Genomic DNA, 27260 nt, shown 5'->3' on the forward strand with positions numbered 1-27260 from the left:
TTCAGTGTTAGATAGCTCATTTATCGAGAGAGGTTATAAGCTATATTTTATTACTCTCAGACTAATGGGAGCGAAGAAATAGAGGAAAATGTGGAAAAAATGGGGAAAATTATTTGAAAGGGTTTATTTGAACGCGCTAATCTCAGGAACTACTGGTGCGATTTGAAAAATTCTTTCAGTGTTAGATAGCCCATTTATCGAGGAAGGCTATAGGCTATATTTTATTGCGCTAAGACTAATAAAAGAGAAGAAATAGAGGAAAGTGTGGAAAAAACGGAAGAAATTATTTGAAATGGCTTATTTGAACGCCCTAATCTCAGGAAATACTGGTCAGATTTGAAAAAATCTTTCAGTGTTAAGACCAATAGGAGCGAAGAAATAGAGGAAAATGTGGAAAAAGGGGGAAATTATTTTAAAGGGCTTATCTCACGAACTACTGGAACAAATTTTCTGTTATTTGGCAAAAATAAGAAGTAGACCACGTGAAGGATTATAGGCTATTTTTGTGGACTAATTTGTCTGTGAAATATCTAATTTACGCGGGCGAAGCTGCGCGGAACGTTATATTTCGCGTGGTCACGACATCACGCGTAAACGGCTGGACCCATTTTGCTGAAAGGAATACATATACTTTGAGTTCCGAAAAAGAACAAAGGATACATTTTGTCCCGGAAAAATGTGCGGTTCCCACACAATATACTTTTCTGATTTGCGCGTAAACGACTCAATCGATATACGGGAACAACTATAAACTAAAGTCCACGCGGACGAAGTCGCGGGCAACAGCTAGTATATACTAATATTATAAAGCGGAAGAGTTTGTTTGTTTGATTGTTTGTTTGTTTGTTTGTTTGAACGCGCTAATCTCAGGAACTACTGGTCCGATTTGAAAAATTCTTTCAGTGTTTGGTAGCCTCTTTATCGAGGAAGGCTATAGGCTATATTTTATTGCGCTAAGACTAATAAAAGAGAAGAAATAGAGGAAAGTGTGGAAAAAACGGGAGAAATTATTTGAAATGGCTTATTTGAACGCGCTAATCTCAGGAACTACTGGTCAGATTTGAAAAAATCTTTCAGTGTTAGATAGCCCATTTATCGAGAAAGGCTAAAGGCTATATTTTATCACGCTAAGACTAATAGGAGCGAAGAAATAGAGGAAAATGTGAAAAAAAAAAAACGGGGCAAATTATTTGAAAGGGCTTATCCCACGAACTACTGGAGCAATTTTTCTGTTATTTAGCACAGGTAAGAAGTAGACCACGTGAAGGATCATAGGCTATTTTTTGTGGACTAATTTGTCTGTGAAATATCTAATTTACGCGGGCGAAGCTGCGCGGAACGTTATATTATTACGCGTGGTCACGATATCACGCGTAAGCGGCTGGATCCATTTTGCTGAAATTTGGTATAAAGATACTTTGAGTCCCAAAAAGAACATAGGATACATTTTGTCCTGGAAAAATTACTGTTTACTGCACAATATACTTTTATGATTTGCGCGTAAGCTATTCAATCTATTTTGATGGAATTTGGTATGGAGATACTTTGAGTCTCGAGAAAGGACAAGGAATACTAATTTTGTCCCGGAAAATGTACAGTTCCCGCACAATAAACTTTTATGATTATCGCCTAAAGTCTAAACTATTCAATCTATTTTGATGAAATTTGGTATGGCAATACTAAATTTCAGTCGCGGGAAAGGATAAGGGATACTTTTTATCCCGGAAAATATACAGTTCCCGCACAATAAACTTTTAAGATTCTCGCCTAAACTATTTAATCTATTTTGATGAAATTTGGCATGGAGATTGGAGATACTAATTTGAATCTGGGACAAGGAATGTTTTTTGTCCCGGAAAAATGTGTGGTGCCCACACAATATACTTTTCTGATTTGCAATAGGGATGATGACAAGGTCAAAGATTAGCGAATTTTGTTAATAAAATAAAGAAATCATGGTAAAAAAATAAGTGTTCCCAAAATTTCAGCTTGATAGCATTTCTATTTATTTTTGTTATGCGCCTTCAAAGTTGAATATTCAAGTCGAATTTTTTTTTCAATTAAATTTTTTAATATTTGAATACAATTCGATAACTTATGCAATTAAAAGCAACTTTTGTTATGAAACTACTTTCATAAACGCAATATTTAATATACCTGTCGAACAAAGTTGTCTCCTGATCCGTACAAACTACGAAAGACTGACGTCATACTTTCGTAGCACTTTGTATGGAGCGTTTCGGGCAGGTCTTTTTTATGAAATATTTGAATTGCCATATCTCGGTGAATTTTTAAGCTATCAGAGTCATTCTTTCAACGATGTTTCTATTTTTTAGGTGTCTTTCAATTACCGATAAGAAAATAAACCATCATGCCTATTGCGCGTAAACGACTCAATCGATGTACGGGAACAACTATAAAGTCCACGCGGACGAAGTCGCGGGCAACAGCTAGTATATTATATTCATTAATTCTGTCTTTATTGCTGGCGCGACCTATGTAAATTATAAAATCTATTCTAAAATATATTATAGTAAACTCTCAAGAAAAAGCTGATCCAAGTACTTCAATCGTGACCGGCATGTTTATTTAAAAAAAACATTAATAGTTATTACAATGACGTAGCATTATTACAATTATTGTAATAATTAAATACATAAATAGTTTATTTGCTACAGTATACAGTGATCAAGTCGTATTGTATGGTCAGGTGTTGGTCTAGAAAGCCCTCAGCCAGTGCGGTGGTAACTGGTAACATACTCCTCCAAGTAGTCTTCCATCATCTCACTCGGTATCTTGAACGCTGTCACCGACTTTACACAACCTGAAAAACAAATACTGTTAATGTTGTAGGCTGTAGCGAATTTCAGGCTACAGCAGCCTGAAGTTCGGTTATGGCGCGGGAATCGTAAATTTTTCTACAAAACACTGTTGAAAGTTATTCAGTTTTACTAACTGAACAAATGCTTTTCTCAATTTCATTTATTCCATTAACTCGTTATATATTAAAAAAAATATAATATATTTCCCTTGGTCCAAATATAAACACAACGGCTGAACCGTTGTGTTTATATGGACTTTATCTATCCTAAATTTTATTTCAGCCAATTAAAAAAATAATTTGATCGGAGCAAAATATACACTCGTAAGTATATTAAGTATATAGTTTTGGCATGAAGGAGTAACAGACAGACAGACAGACATACTTTCATTAAAATTGTAAAGAAATATATAAATCAAGTGGAAAAGTGCATGAAAATTGTATATTTATTACTGTGAGACAGACTTTCACAATCCCATCGCCACTTTTGTGATCTTAACCTTAAAAAAATCTATGTACCCAAAATGAAAACAAAACCTTAACTGAATGGTTACTCGTAATTACATCTGATTTCGGGAAAGACTAACGTACGTTAGTCTTACCCCAAGGAAACTTAACGTACGTTAGTATTACCCCACTTGAATGCATTTAAGTTATGTTTTTTTTTTTCGTTGAAAATTCAAGTTATTCGTCTGTTTTACTGAAAATCAATCTAATCTTATCATAGCAAATATTAATATTATGGTACTTATCATCAGAACACTTCAATTTATTCACTTTTTATTGACAAAATGTACAGCTTACCGAAAAGTTTAAAACGTCTGACAAATTTCATTTTGTTATAATGGCAATATGGTCGAGTATCCGCGACATGTATGAGTTGAGCTGAGACCTTTTTCGACTTAACTGTTTTACCGACATCCTGGCATTGGAAATTACACTATACATATCGAGATAATTGCAAGTGTTATTCTTGCCCCGGTGATAGTCTTACCCCACCTCACCTTACGAGTGTATATTTTGCTCCGATCAAATTATTTTTTTAATTGGCTGAAATAAAATTTAGGATAGATAAAGTCCATATAAACACAACGGTTCAGCCGTTGTGTTTATATTTGGACCAAGGGAAATATATTATATTTTTTTTAATATATAACGAGTTAATGGAATAAATGAAATTGAGAAAAGCATTTGTTCAGTTAGTAAAACTGAATAACTTTCAACAGTGTTTTGTAGAAAAATTTACGATTCCCGCGCCATAACCGAATTTCAGGCCGGCTATTCATATCGAGATAATGGGGATTGTCCATTTTTTTTAATTTTGCTCATTACAAAAACATTTCGAGGATTAAGGTCAGTGATCGTTTTTCTGTATATAAACGAAAAAATACCCATTAGTTACTTATATTTTTGAAAAAATATGTTTAACCTTAGTTTGACCTTCAATGGCGTTAAATTAGCCATAAATTCGACCAACATTACGTTTCGAACTTTTGGTAAGCTTCTCGTATCAGCTTTCACGCAATTGGCCGCCGATGATGACGTCAGAGCGAAACTTTAAAAATTTATTGAGAAAAAACTAGCCAATGAATTTCAAAATTATTTGATTCATATTCTTAAAAAACCCTATTTTAACGAAAAAAAATATAAAAAATACATATGTGATTTTTTTTGGACAATGCCCATTGCAAGTGTTATTCTTGCCCCGGTGATAGTCTTACCCCACCTCATATAAATATATTTATAACTGACTTAAATAAGCAATTTTCTGAATATATTTTCTTTTTCAAAACTTTAAAATGGCTGCAGTTTCTGAACCCACCACTAAAATGAAAAACGCTCTTATTATTTTTTTATCAGTTTTACCCTACGAATAATAAAAACTAAGGAAGAGTAACTCCGTCAAAAAAAGTACACCAAAAGGCTACAAAATGTGACCCGAATACATGCATATTTGTGCATGTGTTCGATACACATTTTTCGTGTATATATACTCGAGTGACATTCAACCAGGTTGACATGACAATTTTGTCAAACTCATTTTACAATTTGTTTACATAGGTTTGTTTACTTACTTTTTACGTAGCTTTTTACAATATTTTTGTTGTTAAAATGCCTAAATGCCCTGTGAAATGGTGTAGAAGTCATACAGATAAGCCTTTTAATACAGGAATAACCTTTCATCTGTAAGTGAATTGTTTAAAATTACGCTTCAATTTCTTGTATTCTTGTCGACCCAAAAAAGATGGTTTATTTAAGTTGGATGCTAGAGTATTTGCGTAAAATTAAACTGGTCTCTTTGTGTTTGTCTTATTAAATTCACATGTTATTCTAAAAGTGCAATAATCACAAAATAAAACAATTACAAAAATTTTACAAAGTCGCCATGGACAATGTTATGCAAGATGTAACAATTTAATCATAAACGAATTTTTAGGGTCTGGCTGACATTATACTAAATGCGTTATAAGATGATATGGATATTCTCATATTTCTTGCTACGGATTTTTTTACAACAAAACAAAAAAAAACATAATGTAATAATTAATTACGTTCAATCGACAAAAACAAATAAGTATTTCCTTTAATATTGAAAATGAACAAAAATAAAAAACTGCTAACTGTTAAAAATAATATAAAAATAATAATAATATCTATGGACGCTTCACACCACGTCAGTCTGGCCTCGTGCTAATGCTAAGTACCTAAAGGACTTGTGTTACAGGTACCAGACAACGGAAATATACTTAATACTTTTATACTATACATATATTTAAGATTTTTATTATATCATACATATATTTAATACACATCCAGACCCGGGAACATTGAAAACTTTTTTGTTCCGTCGGCGGGATTCGAACCCGCGACCCCCGACTGGAGCTACCGACGCGCTCACCACTGAGCCACAGAGGTCGTAATTATATGCTCGTTTCTTCGTGATAGTAGATGTGCTTGGTGTATACTGCATAATACTATCCGCTTTTGACAATTATTATTTCATAACTATGACAATGACAATAACCGCGCAGGCTGTCGTCCGGCGCGCAATATTATGATACGTTACCTGGGATACGACCTTGGCGAAAATCTGAATTGTCATATTTTAGTGTTCGAAAAGGAGCCAAATTTAAAACGGTTGAAGTATGGGAGTTATGTTTTCTTAGTTTTTATTATTCGTAGGTTTTACCTAATGTACAAAACCTACTAAGTCTCCATGACGCTCGAGTGACTACAAAAATAGCACCCTCCCCTCCTCTACTATATATAATATAATACAAGCTGTTAACACGCTAAGGATATCCTTAGGGCGGATTCGACCAAACGAGAGTAAAATTTTACTCGAGTATAACTGTTTCTTAATCTAAGAGTAAGCTGGTTTTGCGTTTTTTCAACTTGTAATCCAAGAATAAGGTTATTACGCGGGAGTAAATATTTGCACGGGCTATTTTGGTGGAGTAAATATTAAACTGAGAATAGTTGCACAACAGGGTGTCAACTGTCACGGTCGGTGTCATTGTGAACTATAATTGTCATTTTATTTCATACTCTTCGAGTAACTTGGTAAAACGCAAACGAAGATATCCTAGAGTAAATTGAAGGAGTAAAATTATTCTCAGTATAGTCACACTCGTGTAACTTCAAGTTTGGTCGAATCGGGCCTGCGTGTTAAGAATAGAAGTGACAATTATTATTGTCTTGACGGCTTTATTTTGTCAATTTGAATGTAGTGTTTCGGTCTACCAGAATCTGATGGCAAAAAGTGAGAAAGTAAATTGACTCTAGCAATACCAGGGTAATTGGAATAAAAAATTTTGATCCTTTTATTCCTTATATGTAGTAGGGGAGGGGAAGGTGCTAATTTTGTAGTCACTCGAGCGTCATGGAGACCTAGTAGGTTTTGTACATTAGGTAAAACCGATAGAAAAATAATAAGAGCGTTTTTTATTTTAGCGGTGGGTTCATAAACTGCGGCCATTTTAAAGTTTTGAAAAAGAAAATATATTCAGAAAATTGCTTATTTCGGTCAGTTATGAGTTATTATTATATTTTAGAGAACAAGGACTAAATCTTTTAGTTCAGTGCAAAATAAAATATCTGCGAAGCTTAGTTAGGAAAATATGAAGCTTTATATTTTTATATTTTAAAATGTCCCCACAGGCTTACCTAACCTTTGAATCGTCAGTGCTTTATATGGAAGCTTCTTCGGGGTATACTTAACATCCTCTGACAAATCCGATTACATTTCAATATTAAAAAAAAAAAATTAACCCACCACGTGAGAAATCGGATTTCTATACCATGATGACTAGACACATGTCGGAAGCCTATACAAGCTTAATCTGACACGCTCGAGCTAGTCCCGAAATCCCCTCTTCCCCTCCCCAACTATTATAGCGGCTGATTAGGTATAATATGTGTGTGAAACAGGCAAAATTTATCCAATGATCAAGGATATTTTTTGAAAATCTGCTATCAAGATTTTCCATCAGATTCTGGTAGACCTATATTAACCTCTATTAACCTCAATGGTTTCGTAGCTATTGCCATATTATTACCTATAAAATAAATATAGTGTGCGTAAAGAACCTTGAGAACCATAATATTCAAAACGATTGAAATATGGGAGTTACGTTTCCTTAGTCTTTAGGGTTCCGTACCCAAAGGGTAAAAACGGAACCCTATTACTAAGACTTCAATGTCTGTCTGTCTGTCTGTGTGTCTCCAGGCTTTTACTCAAGAACCGCTACAGCTAGACTTCTGAAATTTTCACAGATTGTGTATATTTGTTGCCGCTATAACAACAAATACTAATTAAAAACAAAATAAATTAAATATTTAAGGGGGGCTCCCATACAACAAACGTGATTTTTAGCTATTTTTTGCTCGTAATCAATAACGGCAACACATAGGCACTTGAAATATTCAGGAAATACTTTAATAATTTATAACAAAATTTTCATAAATGAAATAATTAATCCCATACAAAAAAAAACACAATTTTCAGTCTTTTTTTGCTCTATTATAGTACGGAACCCTTCGTGCGCGAGTTCAACTCGCACTTGGCCGATTTTTATTATTCGTAGCTCCATACAATATTAATTCACATGAATTATTTTCGATTTAGCGATTTTAGCGTGAAGAAGTTCCAGACAGACACACTTTCGTATGTAGATAAAGATTATTATTTTACAACAAATTAATGAGGTAAGTATGTTCAATATAATATTTTATAACAACAATGATAAGAGTGGATAAAAGTTTATTCCTATTTGTAAGTGGAACAATAAATATGCTAATAGACTGATTGACGTGTTTTCTAGAAAACTTTTGGTCAAATGAGTTCGATTTTTTACTGAATCACCCTGTCGAGTTAAATGTACTAATTACTGGAGGTTTCAAATTATGCCTAAATTAAACGTTTGTCACCGAGCAAAGGTCATTGCCCAAATAACCAAAACGAGTACGAAGTCTTTTATGGTACCAGACAATCCTTATTCATTTTTAGGGTTCCGTAGTCAACAAGGCATCCTTATAGTTTCAGTCTGTCCGTCCGTCTGTACGTTGGTCTGTCTGTCCGCGGTTTTGCTCAGACTATAGGACCTACAAAGCTGTTATTTGGCATGAATGCACATATGACATAATATTAATGATGTCGACAAAATGGTAGATACATGAAATCTTAAAAAAATATTTTTTAAGTTTTTGAGTAATAGTCGATCAACTAAAAAAATGTATTCGGCGAAGTATATAGGAGTGAGCACACTGAGACGGGCCGTGCCGGGGCTCAGCGTGCCGGGGCTCATCGCAAAAATCCGCCTCCATACAATTTGTATGGAAGCGGAAATCCGCTGGGCCCCGACACAGTGTGCGATACGCGCATCCGCTTCCATACAAATTGTATGGAGGCGGATTTTTGCGATGAGCCGAGACTCTCAGTGTGCTCACTCCTTAAAGGGAACTTTTCGTTCAAATTCCTTTGAAAGTAACTGAGATGATGTTGTTACTTGTTAGTAGTATATAAAACACGTTTATATAAATGTACCATTGAGGAAATTGACTCCTAGGCAGTTGACGGACCTACGTCATTTGGTCGGCCCGGCTCAGTGTGCTCACTATTTTAAGAGACAGTTATTTTTAACCGACTTAGATACTGGCTGCTTGACTAGATCAACGCACAAGCTCTAGAAATCTGTAACTTCGGACGTATTCCGAAATTGCAATAGAATTTTGGTTCACCTCAATTAAAGGAGATACTTACTTTTAAACTCCTCTATGCTGTTGTAGGTGTAGTAGTATTTTTTACGGCTCACGTCCACTTGTTTGAAACCTGTTGCCTTCAGCATCTTCCGTAGGAGCGGCTCTGGGTCCTGAAATAATCACCAGATTTATACGAGATGCCTGACATCGTACTCGCATATAGCGAAAGGGAATCCTGCGGCAAAGTGCATTTTTCTACCATAATAACACCCCTCTTTTTTGTCGGGGGTTAAAAAGTAGCCCTTCCTAGGGACAGGGAGTCAATGACCGCTACCGCCATGTTTCGCCGAGTACAGTATAGATTCTAGAAAATCTAAATAGTATTTTTAAGGAAACGTACCAAGTAGCCAAAAAATGCTAAAGCACGCGAGCTTCACAGCAGAAAAATAAGCCTACCGCCTACCGGATGCCCATGATAAGGAGACACGACGTGCTCCAGATCCTTGACCCAGGGAATCCACTTGTTCGACCTGGCGAAGAACTGGTTGACGCTGAAGTAAGCGGGGATGTCGCCCAGGATAGACAGTAAACAGTCCCCTCCCTCTGATAGCAGGCTGAAGATATTGGCGAATGCTTTTCTGGAAGAGGAAAAATGTTTAAGTATTTAACTTTAGTTTTAGCTCCACAGCTTGTAGCTTGTTTGATGTTCTCTTAAAGCGGAAATTCGTACACTTGCGAACAAAAATTGGCTATCGTTTAAGTAAACGATAACCAATTTTTGTTCGCAAATGTACGAATTTCTTGAATTCGGTCGGTAAAATTCATTAGGTACTAGAAGATGACGTCATGGTGCTCATTTTTTATACAGTAACTGGCGCCAGCTGTACTGGAAGCATGATGCTCCAGCGCCATTAATCGTGATACTTGCATCCGCTGTGTTAATGTGAACATAACTTCTGATCGGACACCCAATGTAAAGTGTAAAAAGAGAACACGTGGTCGAAATATCCAACGAGTTGCTGAGGCAAATCCTCCCTGATGTCCAGTACCTCAAAGCTCACGCGTTCGTCTGAGTACAATGTTTTGGCGTACATCACCATCTCTGAGCTTCTGTCAACGCCTACTAACTCCTCATAGTCATCAGGCAGGAAAACTTTTAGGATCATTGCCGTGAAACCACCGTCCCCGCTTCCTATGTCTATTATTCTGTCGCGTCCCTTCCATTTTATTTTGTGGACGTTCTCTCTCAAACATTGCATGTTGTCTCTCTCTTGTCTTCTTCTATTCGCAGCATATTCTTTGGGATTATTCATAGTAGGCTCTATTGACTAAATTACTGTATAGTTTCCTTTGTCAATTATTGCACATAAATAAAGGCAGAACTATGGCAGAACACCTGAGTTTTCTATTTTAAGATTGGGATGTATTGTCTTATATACCTATAGTTAACTTCGCGAGTTATTCATTTTATATGACTAAATTTAATATAAATTTCTAAAAATACATCATATTATAATATTAATTACCTGTAAGTACCTATTATATTTACCTATGTTTATGTAGTAATGCTATAATTATGTAACATTAAATATTCGACTTTGAGCATTCCATAGCTAGTTGATTCCATAATGTCAGATTGATGTTACAAGTTGTATCAAGATTCAAGATAATTACACAAGATTCAAGATAATTACACATTAGTTTTTATTATTCGTAACATTAGATACAATTACAAGGTGCGCATTGTAATGCTCGGCTCTCCTCCCTCACTGATATAATGCTCGACTCTGTAACGTTGCATTACAAGCGAATGCTCCCGGTGAGGGAGCAACATTAAAGTGCGTTTAGACTCGACGCATGGTAGAATGAAGACGTATTTCGAATCGTTCTTTGACAGCGAGTAGGTTGAGGCAGCAGTCGATACTTCTTTATTTGACGAATAAAGCTTGGGATTGCTTTTTTCGTCATATAAAGAAGTATCGACTGCTGCCTTTAATCTTTTTGCTTTTAATCTTTCTTACTTTGGAACTTCGTAGAGTCTGTACTGACGAGTTTAGCAGATGATAGTCACTACTCCGAGAGCTCCAACCTCTAGAATAGCTGTTATGACTTATGAGATTCGGATGACAGTCTTCAAATAAAAGTGGTAAGGAAAAGCTGTTAAAGGAATCGACCATGAAGTGACATGTCGCGTCGCGTCGGCGCCACTAGAATGCGTCTAGAGCCCTTGATTTTTTATTTTGTCGATAGTAGCTTTTGCATAATACATTCATGCTTCTCGAAGTCTCGTCACGCACAATCATTCGGAGCAAGAGGTGGTTTGCTGCGTCGCTGCGTGTTCTCGCTATAAAAGTAAGTACATATTATGTTTCATATCGGTCACTCTGGACAATTTCAAAAATGAAAGCATTTCTACGGCTCAACTTATCTTATGAATACTTATGATTGAACGTGCTGGAAATGTTGAAAAAATGAAAAATCACCGAAATGAAAAATATGGACATGTTGAAATTCACCCATATTTAAATAGAATTAAAATTAAAATTTTATTTGTATGTCCTCCAATTAATTAACATGTTCGTATTGTTTGTAAAATTTTATAGCATCACTAGATGACCCGCGCGGCTTCGCCCGCGTAAATTAGGAATTTTACAGAAACCGTACATTTTCCCATAAAAATAACTTATGTCCCTACTCCCTTCACTTGGTCTATTCTATATCTGTGCTAAATATTGCCATAAAAATTGCTCCAGTAGTTGGTAATTTCTTATATTCCCTCCGTTTTTCCCACATTTTCCTGAGTTTCTTCGGTCGTATTAGTCTTAGCGTGATAATATTTAACCTATAGTCTTACTCGATAAATGAGCTATCTAACACTCAAATAAGTTTTTAAATCGGACCTGTACTTCCTGAGATTAACGCGTTCAAGCAAACATACTCTTCAGGTTTATAATATTAGGTAGGTATAGATTTTTTTTAATTATCGCTTAACAATCTCGAGTCTCGATCTTAGAAATACTTTTCAAGAAACCGCAGTCACCACATGTTTCCCTATAAATTTTGAGGAGTTCCCTAGATTACTTATGGATCCTTCATCAGATCACCACGTTTGTAAATATAATACCAAATTGGGATGATACCCTATATACCAAAAGAAAATTTTGAAAATCGGTTAACAAACGGCGGAGTAATCGTTGAACATAAGAAAACGAACTTAACACCTCCCCCATTTTGAATGTCGGTTAAAATTGTAGCCTATGTGTTATTCTGATGTATCTAGCTAGCTGATAAATTGTAGCCTATGTGTTATTCTGATGTATCTAGATGTATGTCGCTATATTATTGTAAAGTTTAATTAAAATCCGTTCAGTAGTTCCGTCCGGACTCTTTACTGATCCAAGACATGGGCTCTGAAGCCTGCATGCATACCCACTGATCTCCATTATGGAGGTCAATGATGCATACCGCAGACTTTCATGTAAGTGCTTTCAGAACCAACACGTCCATTATGGCTAGGCTGAACATAAAAACAAGGCTCTCTACTCTACCAAATGATTCAAATGTTTCTTAGGAAGCGATATTAAAATAGTCACTGGTGGAGCCGCAGTCCCATCCCCATGCGTTAGTATGATCAAAATATCCGCACTACAATTATTTATTTTAACTTTAATCGAGGTTTAGGCAGATTTTCTTTTAATAGGGGAGATTTCACATAAAGAAATGGAACGCGTTCAAAGCACTCTGAACCGGTTCAAAACGTATAAACGCGATTATAAAATTGTAATGCATTTCACCAGCATAAACTGAACGCGTTCACAGCAAATCCGAGTTTTATCTTTTGAACGCCCAAAGTCCGACGAAGTTTAACGTTATAAAACCCGTTCAAGCTCTGTCATGGCGGAACGAAAAACATAGACAAAAGAAATGTCAAGATGACAGTTTTGACACATGCGTTTGTTAGTTTATGTATTGTTTCTTGCTATTTCGTAGTTAAATTAACGTGAAAAGGCTTTAAAATGACGAAAACATGTAAAATAATCGCGCGATTTCACGTAAACTTAGATTTAATAATCGCGATCAAAAGAAGTTTGTGAAATCCAATCGAAACAAAACGAGATTTACGTCGCAGCATGAACGCGTTCAATGGGAACTAAGTTTTATAAAACTAAGTTTTATGTGTGTTTGGTGAAATCCCACCTTAGTAAGTTTTGCAGTGTGTGGAAATTACAATCATTGTAACCTCGACAACCAAAGTCTACAAACAGTGTGCAGTGAGATCGCAGTGATCGCACAGCGGCGCGATCGACTCGCCACCGCGTTTGATGGATCTGTGTGTAGCAGAAAATATAATATTACGTCTTAAACCATGACGATAACGACTTTTTAATAGTTGGCCTTCAAAGCAGCGTTTGGCCTTACATGGTTCAGGGTCGTTAGGTGCATTCATGCCGAATTACAGTTTTATAGGTGCTATAGTCTCTGAGCAAAACCGCGGACGGACAGACGGACGGACAGACCGAAACTATAAGGGTTCCTTGTTGACTACGGAACCCTAAAATTACCTGGACCTTGGAGCTAGGTCTCGTATCAGCTAGGTCACCAGCTGATCATACTAAGTCCAGTCAGCTATGAAAATACAACAATAGCAAACGTGAAACGCTATCAACGATAAAAACCAAAATATGGGTCAACCAAAACAATGATATCGTAAAATGTCGTACACAGCTGTTAACAAAGGTGCAGTCATTTTGAATTGGAATTGGATATAATTTTAATGACCAGTCAAGGCCGAGGCGCTTTGTGCTAATATTATAGAGTTGTAGTGGTCGAGGAAACCGGTCCCTGCACCGCTGAGTGCTGACGTGCTCTTACGCGTTCGGCTAGATAGCGGCGACCTGCGGCGGGCGCCGACTGAGCTGACTGTGCTCAATTTTAAACGATATTTGCATCGATTGACGTTATCACTTATCGGATGTTCTAATTGTGAACTACGACCCAGTTTTAGTCGTAAAATGACGCTCAAGTTGGCGTTGTGCTTGTGTTTGTGCGTGTGCGGTGTTCACAATTTAAAATTGGAGCAGGTGCTGATGTTCAGCCGCCACAACATTCGGCAGCCGCTGACCGACAACCTGCAGCGGTTCGGCGCGGACGTGCCCGCCTCCAAATACAAGGCGGGCGAATTGACACCCAAAGGAGCGGTGCTAGAGAAATATATGGGCGAGTACCTTGCGAACTGGCTGCACGAGACCGATTTACTCCCGAGAGGCTGTCCCGACGAAAATGTAGTCTATGTGTACGCCAACACTCGGCAGAGGACCAGGAAGACCGCCAAAGCGTTCGTGGAAGGTGCGTTCCCGAGCTGCAACGTTGTAGTATACAGCATCGACTCCGAACAAATGGACCCAATTTTCAATCCGATTTTCCGAAACACCTCGCAGCATACGAAGGAAGTGATAATCGGCGAAATGAAAAGTAACCTAAAGAAACTTAACATAAAAGATTCATATGTGGAGTTGGACAGAATGATCGATTTGACCGATGCACCTATTTGCAAGGAGGAACATTTTTGCAGTTTCGCGAATACGAGCGACACTATTTTTTATGAAATCGGCAAGGAGCCGAATTTGATCGGGCCCCTAAACTATGGAAATGTAATGGTGGACGCGTACCTGATGGCGTACTTCGACGGCATGCCGATGGAGAGCATCGCTAATGGCAAACTAAAAAACTTAGAACGGCTGGAGCTGCTGGGAAAAATAACTGAAGCGAACCTCGTCGTTCGTTTTTATAGTCCAAATTTAGGTAGAGAAATAGCTCAACCGCTGCTGAACTATATTTATGATGCCTTAAAGACTGAAAGGAAATTTATTCTTATGATGGGACATGATGCGAACATGCAATCGTTACTAGCCGCGCTGGAGTTCAAGGACTTTGTGCTTCCGGAGCAAATACAGAGTACCCCTATTGGAGGGAAATTAGTTTTCCAACGATGGGTCGATGAAGATACCAATGAAAGATTTTTAAAGATCAGCTATGTTTATCCCACTATGAAACAAATAAGGGACGGTGTTAAACTTTCCGTAGAGAATCCACCGCGATGGGTGGTGGTTGAGTTAAATAAGTGTGCAACCAGTTCAAATGGACTAATTTCCTGGAAATGTTTTATGAGTTTATTAGAGAACGTAAAATAAAATGTACTCTGTAAGGTATAGGGGACGCCAATAAATTACGTAAGCCTTTTTTTTTTTGCATTTTGGAACCCAAAGACCTTAGTTTCTTATATCAATGCTGGAATCCCTATATTGCAAATACAAAGAGTTACATAATGGCTAAGATAAAGTAAAATGTTGTTACTTTAACAAGATTCAAGGTTCAAGCGTCTTTTCCCATGTAATTTTCATTCTTTTTTTATTTGCAAGAATTATAATCTTTTACTTTTTTTACGTCTGTGCTTTCGTACTGTACTTTATAAAAAAGCTATTCATCAATTTGACAGATCTTGACATCTGCCACTTACCAGGAAGGAGAAGAAGAAAAACAGGATAACGATATATTTTTTCTTTCCATTTTGTAAATAATGATTCTAATAATATTATGCTTTGTCATGAGATTTATAGATTATTGTTCTATTATGTACAGTGTACGTAGACAACACATGGCTACACGCTTAACAATCTCAGATGATAAACGAATGTAATAGGTACGGAATTAGTAAGTATATTTTTGTTACAGAGGGAGGGCAAAAGTGAAAGAGTTTAGAGTACTCAACAATCGTTTAGTTACCTTGTTATTGCTAATTATAACTACCTGCAATACAAATTTCGTTATGCACACGATAAGCTTTCGTCTCTCAATTATTTTACAATAGAATTTGCATTAGTGCTAAACGCTCATGTGCCAAGATGAAGCGTGAATCCCGTTGTTGTTTAGCCACAGTGTTTCTTTTGTTTCTGATAATTTGTGCCTCAGTATTAATTTATATACTGCTTGCAAATAAACTGCATAATACTTATAAATTGCAACAAGTTCTAATTTTGAGCCGACACAATGCAAGATCTCCAACATCAGAAGTGCTCGCCAAAATCTCACCACATTCCTGGCCGAAATACGAGGAAATTCCTGGACATTTAACGAAAAAAGGATTTCTGCTGGAAGGCTTTATGGGTAACTACTTCTCAGCTTGGATGGTTCAAGAAAATCTTATAAAATATGGTTGTCCCTCGCAGGAAGACTATTTTGTTTATGCAAATTCTGTTGAAAGAACTCTCTCCTCGGCTAGAGCTTTTCTTGAAAAAGGTTACCCAAACTGTAATATTTCTATTCATCATACAGACCAACCGGATCCAGTATTTAGTCCTTACATACATAATTCGAGTAGTATTTTTAAAGAAGTTGCTTTGAAGGAAATGAATAGAATGCTGAATGAATTAAATTTGAATGCATCATATTTGAAAATGCAAGATATATTGAATTATGAGCAATCTGAATTCTGTAAGGTTGAAAGAAATTGTCACCTGACTACTGACAGCAATGAAGTAGGTATCGCAGCAGGGAAGAAGCCAATACTGTCTGGACCGTTGAAGATATCTAATGAAGCTGTCGATGCATTCTTGATGGCATACTACAATGGATTTCCCGAGGACGACATTGGCTGGGGAAAACTAAAAACTCTAGAAGACTGGGACTCAATATTGAAGCTTGCAAATGGTTATCATGATGTGGTGTTCAACACAACACATGTCGCTACTGACCTGGCTATGCCGCTTTTGAAATATATGCGCGATATCTTTCTAAACAAGGACTACAAAGCAATATTACTGATGGGGCATGATGCTAACATCCATGTACTACTGAAGTTAATATCTATAAAGCCTTTTGGCTTGCTCAATAGTTATGTAAGCACCCCTATCGGGGGTAAAATTGTGTTTCAGAAGTGGTTGAGTGTTGAGAGTAACAAGTATTATTTGAAAATTAACTATATATATCAGTCAACTAAACAGTTAAGAGAGGGTATCAGCTTGTCTATAGACAATCCTCCTTTATCAAAATTGTTAGAGTTAAATAATTGTGCTACTAATGCAGATGGCTATTGTCCGTGGGATAAGTTTATGAAGTTTCTAAAAACTTTTTAACCTGCACATTGGATGACAAATGACAATATCACCATTGCTGTTATAATTTTATGATACTTTTCATGAACTTTATTAATGCTACTAACTACTGGCACTGCTCTTCCAAATATTAGTTAAGTAAATAGTTATTATTCTTTCAGTTTAAGGTAATATAGGATTACATTTTTAAGATACATTTTTTTCTTACTATATTAATAGTAAGAAAAAAATGTACTTATCTTGTTAGTAATTGTTAGCATCTTTATGAGTAAATAAGATATAAGAACTATGTAGTTAACTGAATATAAGTGTAATAATAAAAAAAAACATTTTAATGAAACAAATTGTTATTAGACTTGATATTATTACAGACGATTTAAGACAGGATGAGTTGCAGATTTTTAAAGACCATAAGTAGACCGTACATATTTTATTTAATTACAGTAGTAAGTAAAAATAAATCATATTAAAAGGCCTAGATATCACATTAATAAATATTTTATTTATTATTATTTTTAACAAAAAAATAAAACCGACTTCCAAGCTAAAAACAATAATAATATGAACTAAAAAGTATTAAATAACTCTTACTCTATGCCTTTTTAAGAATTCGTCTAAATCTCAACTATTTCGGAACATACAACAGTCTTCATTACTTTGAAGTCGGTACCAGTACCAGCTAATTTTATCGTGAGTTCAGTCAATGTCAGAATATCTGAAGCTTTTGGGACTGGTACCGACTTCAAAGTAATGAAGACTGTTGTATGTACAGAAATAGTTGAGATTTAGACGAATTCCGAAAAAGGCACTATTATAGAGTAAGAGTTATTTAATACTTTTTAGTTCATATTATTATTGTTTTTACCTTAGAAGTCGGTTTTAATTTTTTGTTAAAAATAATAATTTCACTCTTTTTAGTTATCTACAAGATAAGGCTTTATGCGTAAATAACCACTACGAATGTTAACTATTTACATTATGTTACTGTAAGCGAAATTGTGGTAAATGCTTGCAGTGATCTAAGCGATGCTGCAATTTAAACACATTTATCTTTAAAGGTTCAGGAGTTCTATTCAGTGCCTTTGGACCAAGAGACACCTTCGTATGAACTTTCTCTTATTCGTAACATATGTTTAAGTTACTAGAAACAACATTTTAACCTACAGCCGAACGTATAACCTCCTCCTTTTTGGAAGTCGGTAAAAACAAATAACAAAGCATTATTTACTTACTACATTGATTTTTTAATAGAAAAAAGGTTTTTATGTTACCTTTTTTATTTATACTTATTACTTATAGTTTAATTATTTTAAATTACTTATTAATTTTAATAATTAATAAATTACGGTTTGGCATTGAAACGTGATCAAAAATTGTCACCCCTCTGATTTCATATTCAACCCCCAGGTTGTCCAGAAGGGTAAAAAATTTGTACCTTTTATGTATTGTACCTACAAATAAACTAGAAATATTTTTTTAATAATATGTCAATTCATGTCAATAATTGTACTGGTACAAACTGGTTCCTTGGAAACCCAACCAGTTCATACCAGTTAGTTACTTGCAACCATTGTGACACAATCCATCACAAATTGCAAATTACCGCCCTTTACATGCCTTTACTATTTTATTAACCCTCGACAAAAAAGAGGAGTGTTATAAGTTTTTATATCTTGAATATTCGAGAGTCGAGACCGAGACTCTTTCACACATTACCTATGGGTTGTAGCCTGTAGGCAGTGCCGTAAATAGGGCGGTGCCACCGGTGCCCAGGCACAGGGCGTAAACTCTGGGGGGGCGCAAGAATGGTCAGACCAGACAGATCCTTATTTTTCGAATTGCTCCCGATAAGTTTCCGCTACGCCCCAGAAATGTTTCCCAATGTAGTAAAAAAATATCTACATCCGAACATATAGCCTCCTCCTATTTGGAAGTCGGTTAAAAAACAAAGGTGCAGTTATATAGAAGCTCGCCCAGGGCGCAAAAAAGGCTATTTACGACACTGCCTGTAGGTGTACCGTGTAGTTGTAACTTGCAGTACAATAGACTGGAGTGAACAGGTCATCTGTCATCTTTAATAAGATGACTGTTACCTAAAATTGATTATAGCGCAGAAACCGTACATTTTGCTGCGATAAAAGTTATTTATAGTTCTCACTTCTCGGGATTAGAATAGAATAGAAATCGTTTATTTGCTAAAATAAGGTACAATATTATGATGTTAGTCGGGTAAAGAGTCCTCTTATTTTGCCTTTGGATGGCGTGCAAATTTTACAAGTCACTTAGGTACAATTAAATAATTAAGAGTTATAATTATTCACTACAATTATTCATTTTCTTATCTTCAATTATTATTTTCCTAATTTAATATGTCTTAATAATATCATTAGTAACATCGTCAATTTGTCCTATAAGTATTCATAAAATAAACAATACAATTTTCAGTCAAGTAATAATGTGGATTCATTAAATAATTTATTTCAATATGATTATTATTGTTGTTCTTTTTAAGTTCTGACTTCTGATAGATAAATAATGTCAAACTATAATAATAATTACTTATACCTGTAATAAAATAATAAATTACTTATAATGTTAAATTCACTGTCATTTAAATGTCAATAATAATAGTAATCATAATATTTAATACACATTTAATAAGTAATAGTAGATGTCATTGTTTATTTCATTTTATTACTTAAACAGGTTATACCAAATAATTCATGATTTAACATTAATAATAATTATTGTAAGAAGTAAACTATATTAGGTATATTAATTTATGTCAATGTCGTTTAGATTATAATGCTAATTTCTTGTCAAATATATACGGTCGTATGAATAAAAACTTAGCGAAGGTTTACAACAGCTTTATAAGCCTGTTGTAAAATTTAATATGAATAAAGGTTCTCTAACAGTGCTCTAACACCTTTTTAAGGTGACAGCTGTCAAAAAATAGCGCGCCTGTTTTAAACCTATTTTAGGAACATTTTAAGCATAATCGATATGAATAAACGTTTGCTAACAGTTGTTTAGGCGCGAAACGTCAAATAGGAGTTCACAAACTTTAGTGAAGCCTCGGACCTACTTTAAGACCATTTTAAGAGACTGAAAATGGACGCAATATCGAGTATTACCGCGATTTCTGACATTATTGCAATTTCAAGAATCAGTAAGGGTCTCTACAGACTGACCGCATTTCAACTGCAAACCAACCGCAAATTGCAGTTCAAGTGCAGTTTAAATCCAGTTGACACGATTACGGGTCTACACAGACGGATCGCGTTTCAACTGCAATCCAACCGCAAATTGCAGTTCAAGTGCAGTTTGAATGCAGTTGACACGATTGCAATTCGACTGCAATAGAACTGCAAACCATACAGTTTACACGACTGCACGCCAACTGCAACTGAACTGCAATCCGACTGCGCGTTTAGTTTGCAGTTCTATTGCAGTCGTGTCAACTGCATTTAAACTGCACTTGAACTGCAATTTGCGGTTGGATTGCAGTTGAAATGCGGTCCATCTGTGTAGACCTTACAATAGAACTGCAAACCAAACGCGCAGTCGGATTGCAGTTCAGTTGCAGACTTGCAGTTGGCGTGCAGTCGTGTGAACTGCATACTGACTGCATCTAAACTGCACCATCCTACCCGCCCGCACGGTCTGCTCTCCAGCAGTGCAGTTAGGATGCAGTCAGTATGCAGTTCACACGACTGCATGCCAACTGCAAATGAACTGCAATCCAACTGCGCGTTTGGATTGCAGTTGAAATGCGGTCCGTCTGTATAGACCCTTAGATACATTGTGTCAAATGCACTAATTGTAGGCCTCAAAAGTAAAACAGAATAAAATAGTATTTTTAGTTATCTTCTCCTTCTTTTCATTATTCTTCTTCTTTTATTATGGCGGCCTTAGTGAGTTGCCAATGTCAAAGTCTACTTTGCTCTATGATTTATAAAATCCATAAAGTACATTTATTTTTTCTTTACTCTTTATTTTTGACACATTGAATACAATTTTTAATCTGTGGAATACAATAAATTGACACACTGCCAACATTACCAAAAAAAAATCTTATAAAACGTCATTTAAAGGTATTTTACTTAGCGAAGGCTTAGCAAGCGTTTATTCATATGGAGTGTTTTAAGACGGTTTTTAACTTTAGTGAACATTTTAGTTAGAAAGCTGTTAAAACGTTCACTAAGATTTTTTTATTCATACCACCGGTCATTCACATCATAATACATTTTAGATAGTAGCAATTTTAAAAGTTCAGTTTTTAATTTTCTCAAAGATAGGTCCTTTAATATTTTTGGAAGTTTATTATATATTTTAACAGCAAAACAATAAGCATTTTTGCTGCAGATATTTAACCTTTGGTCAGGAATGCAGATTTTGTTATGGTGTCTGCAGCTTTTGGTTGCTGTTTCGATTTTCTATTTATAAAAATCGTCACAATATTTATGCACAAATGTACAGATTTCTAGTATGTAGAGACAGGGTAGGGGTAGAATAGAATGTCTTTTAAATAATGGCTTACAACTGTGGGAATATGTGCATGGCGGCCAAAGGAAGATCTTCCGACCGAGCGAGGTGGTATGCTCGGTCAGGCCGGAGCCCGCGTGATACATCTCAGCTGTCGTATACCGACGCGCTCAGAAAACTTCGATAGCGCGATGCAGGAATGTTAGGCGAATTGTGGGTACCGCCACATCACTCCCCCCCGAAGACCGGAGGTCGAATCTTGAAGTCTTGTCGCTTGAGTCGCCAGTGCCAGTGGTTCCAGTGGGTCGGAACTGTTGCAGTGAGTCCCAGTGAGTCGGAACTGTAAGCTGCTGCACGGGATCCAGTGAGTCGGATAAGCTGCCGTGCGGGGCCGATGCTACGTGCTGACCAGGAGAGATGTGCTCTGCTTGCTGACCGGTCGGTGTAATGAGAAAGCCCGATGATGCCGATGCGGAGTCCGCCCAGGCCGCGGTACATTGCGGCTAGTGGACGAGGTACCCGATGAGGCGATGCTGGCTGGCGCGGTGCGGAGGGGCGGGGAGTGATGATGATGAAGGAGGCGTGTTCTGTCGAGGGTCACCAATGTGGGAATATGTGCATGGCGGCCAAAGGAAGATCTTCGAATACATTTTACGAATACATTTTTTTTGTGTTCGAAAAGCGCGATCGAAGTCGGTAGAATTACTTACCCCAAATTATTAGACCATAGCGTAAGACGGACGCGACGTAACCATGGTATGCTAAAATTGCAGCCTTTTCGGACACAGTATGTCTTACATTTCTTAGGACGTATACAAATTTCTCTAATTTAAGACATACTTTGTCAATGTGATCTCTCCAAGTCAAGTGGCGATCAACAGTTATACCTAGGAATGGAGTGGAACTTACTTCCTCTATATTTTTATTATCGAGAGAAATGTTTAGATTGTTGTTTTTGGTGTTTTGAGATTGAAATTGAATTATTTTTGTTTTTGCAAGGTTTAGTGTTAGGTTTCTTGAATTTAGCCAATTTATTATTCTCTTTAGTGATATAATTATTTTAGCTTCATGTGTGTCTTTATTTTTATTTTGTATCAATATTGTAGTATCGTCTGCGAAAAGAATAGATTTATACATTATTATATCAGGAAAATAATTTATGTAACATAGAAATAATAGGGGTCCTAGTATTGAGCCTTGAGGTACGCCATAAGAATTAAGAACATATGATGACTTGTAAGTAGCTCTATATTTACCCTTGATTACACTCAATTGAACACATTGATACCTTTTGTTTAGATTTGTTTAGCTTCTGAACCAGTCGTTAGCTACGCCTCGAATTCCTTGCTTGTGTAATATGTCTAATAATACATCATGTGAGACAAAATCGAATGCCTTTGAGAGATCTAAAAAAATGGCAGTTACAGAATGCTTAGAATTAAGGCTCTCAGTGATGTATTTTATTAAATTAAAACATGCTTATGTCGTGGAGCTGTTTTTTTGAAAACCAAATTGTTCTGGCTTAAGAATTTTATTTGATTTAAGAATGCTGTAAACCTTTTGAAATATTACCTGCTCAAATATTTTTGACAACACAGGGATTAGAGTTATTGGTCGAAAATTGTTCTTATCTGTTTTTTCCCTTTTTTATAGACTGGCTTAACAATTGAAAATTTTAATCTCGTCGGAAAAACGCCTTCACTTATTGAGAGGTTTATGATATGACTCAAGGGAATAGCGAGACTTTTATAACATTTTTTTAATATGCTAGTTTGGATTCCATCATATCCTACTGAGTTGGTGTTTTTAAGGCTTAATATATTTTTTTGTATTTCGGTGGTAGTTACTGGTGTTAAATAAATAGATGTATTATTAATATTACTTTTAAAGCCTTTGTTATTCTTGTTATTTCTGTTATTTTTTATTTGTAATATTTATAAAATGAGAATTGAAATTTTCTGCTATTTCTTTGGTGTTAGATATCTCTTTATCTCCTACTTGTATTTTTGTTATGTTATCATCAGCTACAGTGTTACTATTATCTTTGATGACATTCCAAGATGCTCTACATGTGTTTTGTGATTTCTTAATGTAGTTTATATTGTTAAGTCTCTGAGAATCATTTATACATCTTTTTAATATTCTTGTGTATGTCTTATATCTCTGTTTGTTTATGGTTTTATTAGACTTTGAGAAGCGATATTTTAGGTACAGGATCCTTTTGTTTAGGCAACATCTTTTTAAACCTTTTGTAAGCCATTTATTTTTTATTGGTTTCTTGAGTTTTTTTACTGTAATAATGGGGAAGCAAAGGTTGTAGAACAAAATTAAATCATTGTAGAATACATTAAAAGCCTCATCAGTATTTTGTATCTGTAGCGTCTCTGTAAATGATAAGGAATTTATACAGTCGCTGAATTTTTTTATATTGTCTTTGCTTAGATCTCGAATCTTTTCAAAGAAGTAGGGTGTTTTACTTTTAAAGAGAGTTTTTGTGGGTACTTCAAAAGATAAGGTTTGGGCCGTTTCGTGGTCTGAAAGCGCGAGATAATGGGTGTTACAGGATATATTATTTTCTTGTGATAGGTTACTGCAAATAAGGTCGATACATGACTCTTTACGGGTTGGATGCGAAACATGATTTTCTACATTGTAATTGGCCAATAGTGCACGTAGGTCTTTAGATTGTGGTGTATTTTTTAGCATATCTATATTCCAGTCGCCAGTAAGTATAGTATATTTTGATTTAATCATAGTAATATTTTTTTAAAGGTTATTTAATTTATTAATAAAGATGTTCGCATTCGAGTTTGGGGTACGATATATACAGACTATATTTATATTTAGAATAGGTATGCAGGTGGCACAGTATTCAAATTCATTCTGTAGAGGTGGGATTTTTAAATTTAGCTTATAATGTTCAAGATCTTTATGTACTAAGATACAGGAGCCACCTCGTTTATGATGAGTGCTTGAGTAATACGAAACAAGTTTGTAATTCTGTAAGTTCAGATTTGATTCACATCCGGATTTTATAAAGGTTTCAGTTAAGCAGATCACCTGGATTTCGCCTATTTTGTTACGTAAGTTGTGTAAGGAAGCTTCCAGAATATGTGTTTTATTTAAAATACCTTTAATGTTTTGATGTAAGATCTTTATACGTTGATGATTATAATTATTGCTTGCGAAAAAGCTTGTTGCTATGGCCAGATTTTTTTATAAAGTAATATGGTAAAGTACCTTTTTTGGAACTTATATTGTGAGGATTATAGCTGTTGTTCGAAGTATGCTCATTGTTGTCTTTAATTTTTGTTAATTTGGGAAAAAACGACAAGATAGTTTTTTGTTTGAGACATTTGAGGTCATTTTTTTAGTATCAGTGATTAACATCTGGGTATTTTTAGTGTGAGAGTTATTAGTTTTATGTTTTTGATAAATACATTGTTATAGGCTAGGCTGTCAATTTCAATATTTAGTTTTAAACATAGGGCTTGTAGGTACATATTATTATTAGTTTTAGACATATTATAGTTATTCGGTATCTCAATCAACTTACAGTTAGTATACTTGCTACACAAAAGTTTTATATGATAATTTAAGAAACATTTAGGTTCCAATTGTTTCGCTAATTACAAATATTTTATTTTGTCAGAATTGAAACAATTTATTTCATAAATTAGTAAAAAGTGTAAAGGGGTTGCTGTCATTCATTCCTAAACCCAATATAATTATATCCTTTTGGTCAATATTTACTTGTGAGTTCCTTAGGCTTCGTAGTACTTATATGAGAAGATGAGGCACCCGGTTTAATAATTGATGTCACACAATAGTTGTTATTCCATTCATATTTTCTGGTTTTATATATAATAGAAGATAACTCACGAATTTGTTGATCACCAAATATTCTAATAAATTTATGTGAGGTTGTTTCAGCGCCATCTATGTTTTGAGTAAGTATACTGTAGTCTTCAGGATATTTTTGATTTGTTAGCTTTTTTGGACTCAGGATATTTGTAATTGGAGTTGGTGAGCTGCTGAATGGATTTACGGTGGGTACAGTAACAGTGTTTTGGATTTTTATGCTATTTTCATTGAAGTTAGCCTGTGAATTTTCTTTATCATGGTGCATAGTATTTACAGTAGCGTCTTTTTTGTAGTTGAGGAAAACAGGATTTTGGATGAGTTGTCATTTTGCATATCTCTTATCTTAGACTTCTTATTTATTCTAGGAGTGTTTATTAAGCACGGGCTACCTGTCAAAGTTTACTTTTTTTAGCAAATTAATTTATAGTATCGTTTTACTATCAGGAGTTACTTCATTTATTGGAATACTACTTTAGTGAATATAATACCAAATTGGGATACTAAAAGAAAAATTTTGAAAATCGGTTAACAAACGGCGGAGTAATCGTTGAACATAAGAAAACGAACACCTCCCCCATTTTGAAAATCGGTTAAAATTGTAGCCTATGTGTTATTCTGATGTATAAGCTATATTATTATTGTAAAGTTTCATTAAAATCAGTTCAGTAGTTTTTGCGTGAAAGAGTAACAAACATCCAATACATCCACACATCCATACATCCAAACAAACTTTCGCCTTTATAATATTAGTAGAATTAAGTATATCGTAGTACAGTATTCTTTATCGTTAAAAAAAGGTCTATGAATTTACGCCTGTAACTGCAGTGTAGGGTTTTAAACAATGATGAAAAACTCAAAGCAGATAATATGTTACTACCGCGCGCATTGTGAAGATTCAAATACGGCCCAATTGGGCCGTCTGTTGTTTAGTCTGCATCGAGCGCAGTCACGAACGTGCTGCGTCTTGTCTTACCTAAATAAATTGAAAATGACGTCGTGCGTGTATCGAAAATGTACCAATTATAACTCGAAAGTAAACAAAACACATGGAATCTCTTACCACATGTCTTGATTGCAATAAATACCTCGATTATTTACATTTTCAATTATTTTTTCGAACAATCTGGAAAAAATCTAATTTTCATCATAGCTCAGGCGAAGAAAGAGACAGCGATACGATTCGACGTTTAAAAATAGAACTGTCTCTTTTATGTAAATGGTTTTTCGTATCTTTTGTTTCACTTATCTGTCAAATTTGTCAATGTTTGCAATTTTGAATTTGAAAATTGTTCAGAAGAGATTTAAGCAGGAAAATAGTATGGACGTAACATATCTGTATAAGTAGAATATCATTGGTTTTAAATCTTTTAATTGCGATGATTACGTACAAAATATTTAAGAATTTTGTACACTTAATAATATGTGTTGCTATTGTTAAAAGCGTAGGCGTTAGTTATTAAAAGTTTGCAGTTATTTCTTACAGGCGTAAATTCATAAACTTTTTTAACGATAAAGAATACTCATACGATATACTTAATTACAAAATATTATATTATAAGCACTTTTAATTTATTTTCTTCATCACATTTCAATTATTATGTGCTAATAAAAAACAACTATGATTCGGCTTTAAATATCATCGATTTAATATTAAGTAAGTATATTATAATATTTCGGTAACACAAAAATTATACAATAAAACATTTGAAAATTGAATGAATCTTTAAATTCTTTATTTTAAATAATTCGAATAATAAAAATGTTATCATCCGACA

At 35.1% G+C, this 27260-nt stretch overlaps 3 protein-coding genes across 3 annotated transcripts; 2 read left to right on the plus strand and 1 right to left on the minus strand.

Annotated features, from left to right (window-relative positions):
- Positions 1-2666: 2666 nt before the first annotated feature.
- LOC121727046 (juvenile hormone acid O-methyltransferase-like) lies at positions 2667-10335 on the minus strand. Its single transcript, XM_042114724.1, has 4 exons — positions 9977-10335; positions 9486-9660; positions 9084-9192; positions 2667-2824 (listed from the first exon to the last, which is right to left on the minus strand). Exons 1-4 carry the CDS (start codon positions 10333-10335, stop codon positions 2730-2732), a joined length of 738 nt encoding a protein of 245 aa, XP_041970658.1. The 3' UTR covers positions 2667-2729.
- A 3592-nt stretch (positions 10336-13927) lies between these two features.
- Positions 13928-18474, plus strand: LOC121727182 (glucose-1-phosphatase-like). The gene is made up of 2 exons (XM_042114866.1): positions 13928-15225; positions 18458-18474. Exon 1 carries the CDS (start codon positions 14035-14037, stop codon positions 15211-15213), a length of 1179 nt encoding a protein of 392 aa, XP_041970800.1. The 5' UTR covers positions 13928-14034; the 3' UTR covers positions 15214-15225; positions 18458-18474.
- On the plus strand, positions 15751-17309 carry LOC121727181 (glucose-1-phosphatase-like). Its single transcript, XM_042114864.1, has one exon. It carries the CDS (start codon positions 15925-15927, stop codon positions 17152-17154), a length of 1230 nt encoding a protein of 409 aa, XP_041970798.1. The 5' UTR covers positions 15751-15924; the 3' UTR covers positions 17155-17309.
- Positions 18475-27260: the final 8786 nt, after the last annotated feature.

Source organism: Aricia agestis, chromosome 5 (assembly GCF_905147365.1).
Source record: "Aricia agestis chromosome 5, ilAriAges1.1, whole genome shotgun sequence".
Lineage (NCBI taxonomy): Eukaryota > Metazoa > Arthropoda > Insecta > Lepidoptera > Lycaenidae > Aricia > Aricia agestis.

What these genes read in the sequence shown, in the direction of transcription:
- LOC121727046 (XM_042114724.1), bottom strand. Translation starts at nt 10,335, where the DNA reads ATGAATAATCCCAAAGAATATGCTGCGAATAGAAGAAGACAAGAGAGA. An exon ending in CATTGGGTGTCCGATCAGAA is followed by an intron (nt 9,661 to 9,976) that starts GTTATGTTCACA and finishes TTCCTCTTCCAG; the next exon opens with AAAAGCATTCGCCAATATCT. An exon ending in CAGCATAGAGGAGTTTAAAA is followed by an intron (nt 2,825 to 9,083) that starts GTAAGTATCTCC and finishes TTTGTTTTTCAG; the next exon opens with GTTGTGTAAAGTCGGTGACA.
- LOC121727182 (XM_042114866.1), top strand. Translation starts at nt 14,035, where the DNA reads ATGACGCTCAAGTTGGCGTTGTGCTTGTGTTTGTGCGTGTGCGGTGTT.
- LOC121727181 (XM_042114864.1), top strand. Translation starts at nt 15,925, where the DNA reads ATGAAGCGTGAATCCCGTTGTTGTTTAGCCACAGTGTTTCTTTTGTTT.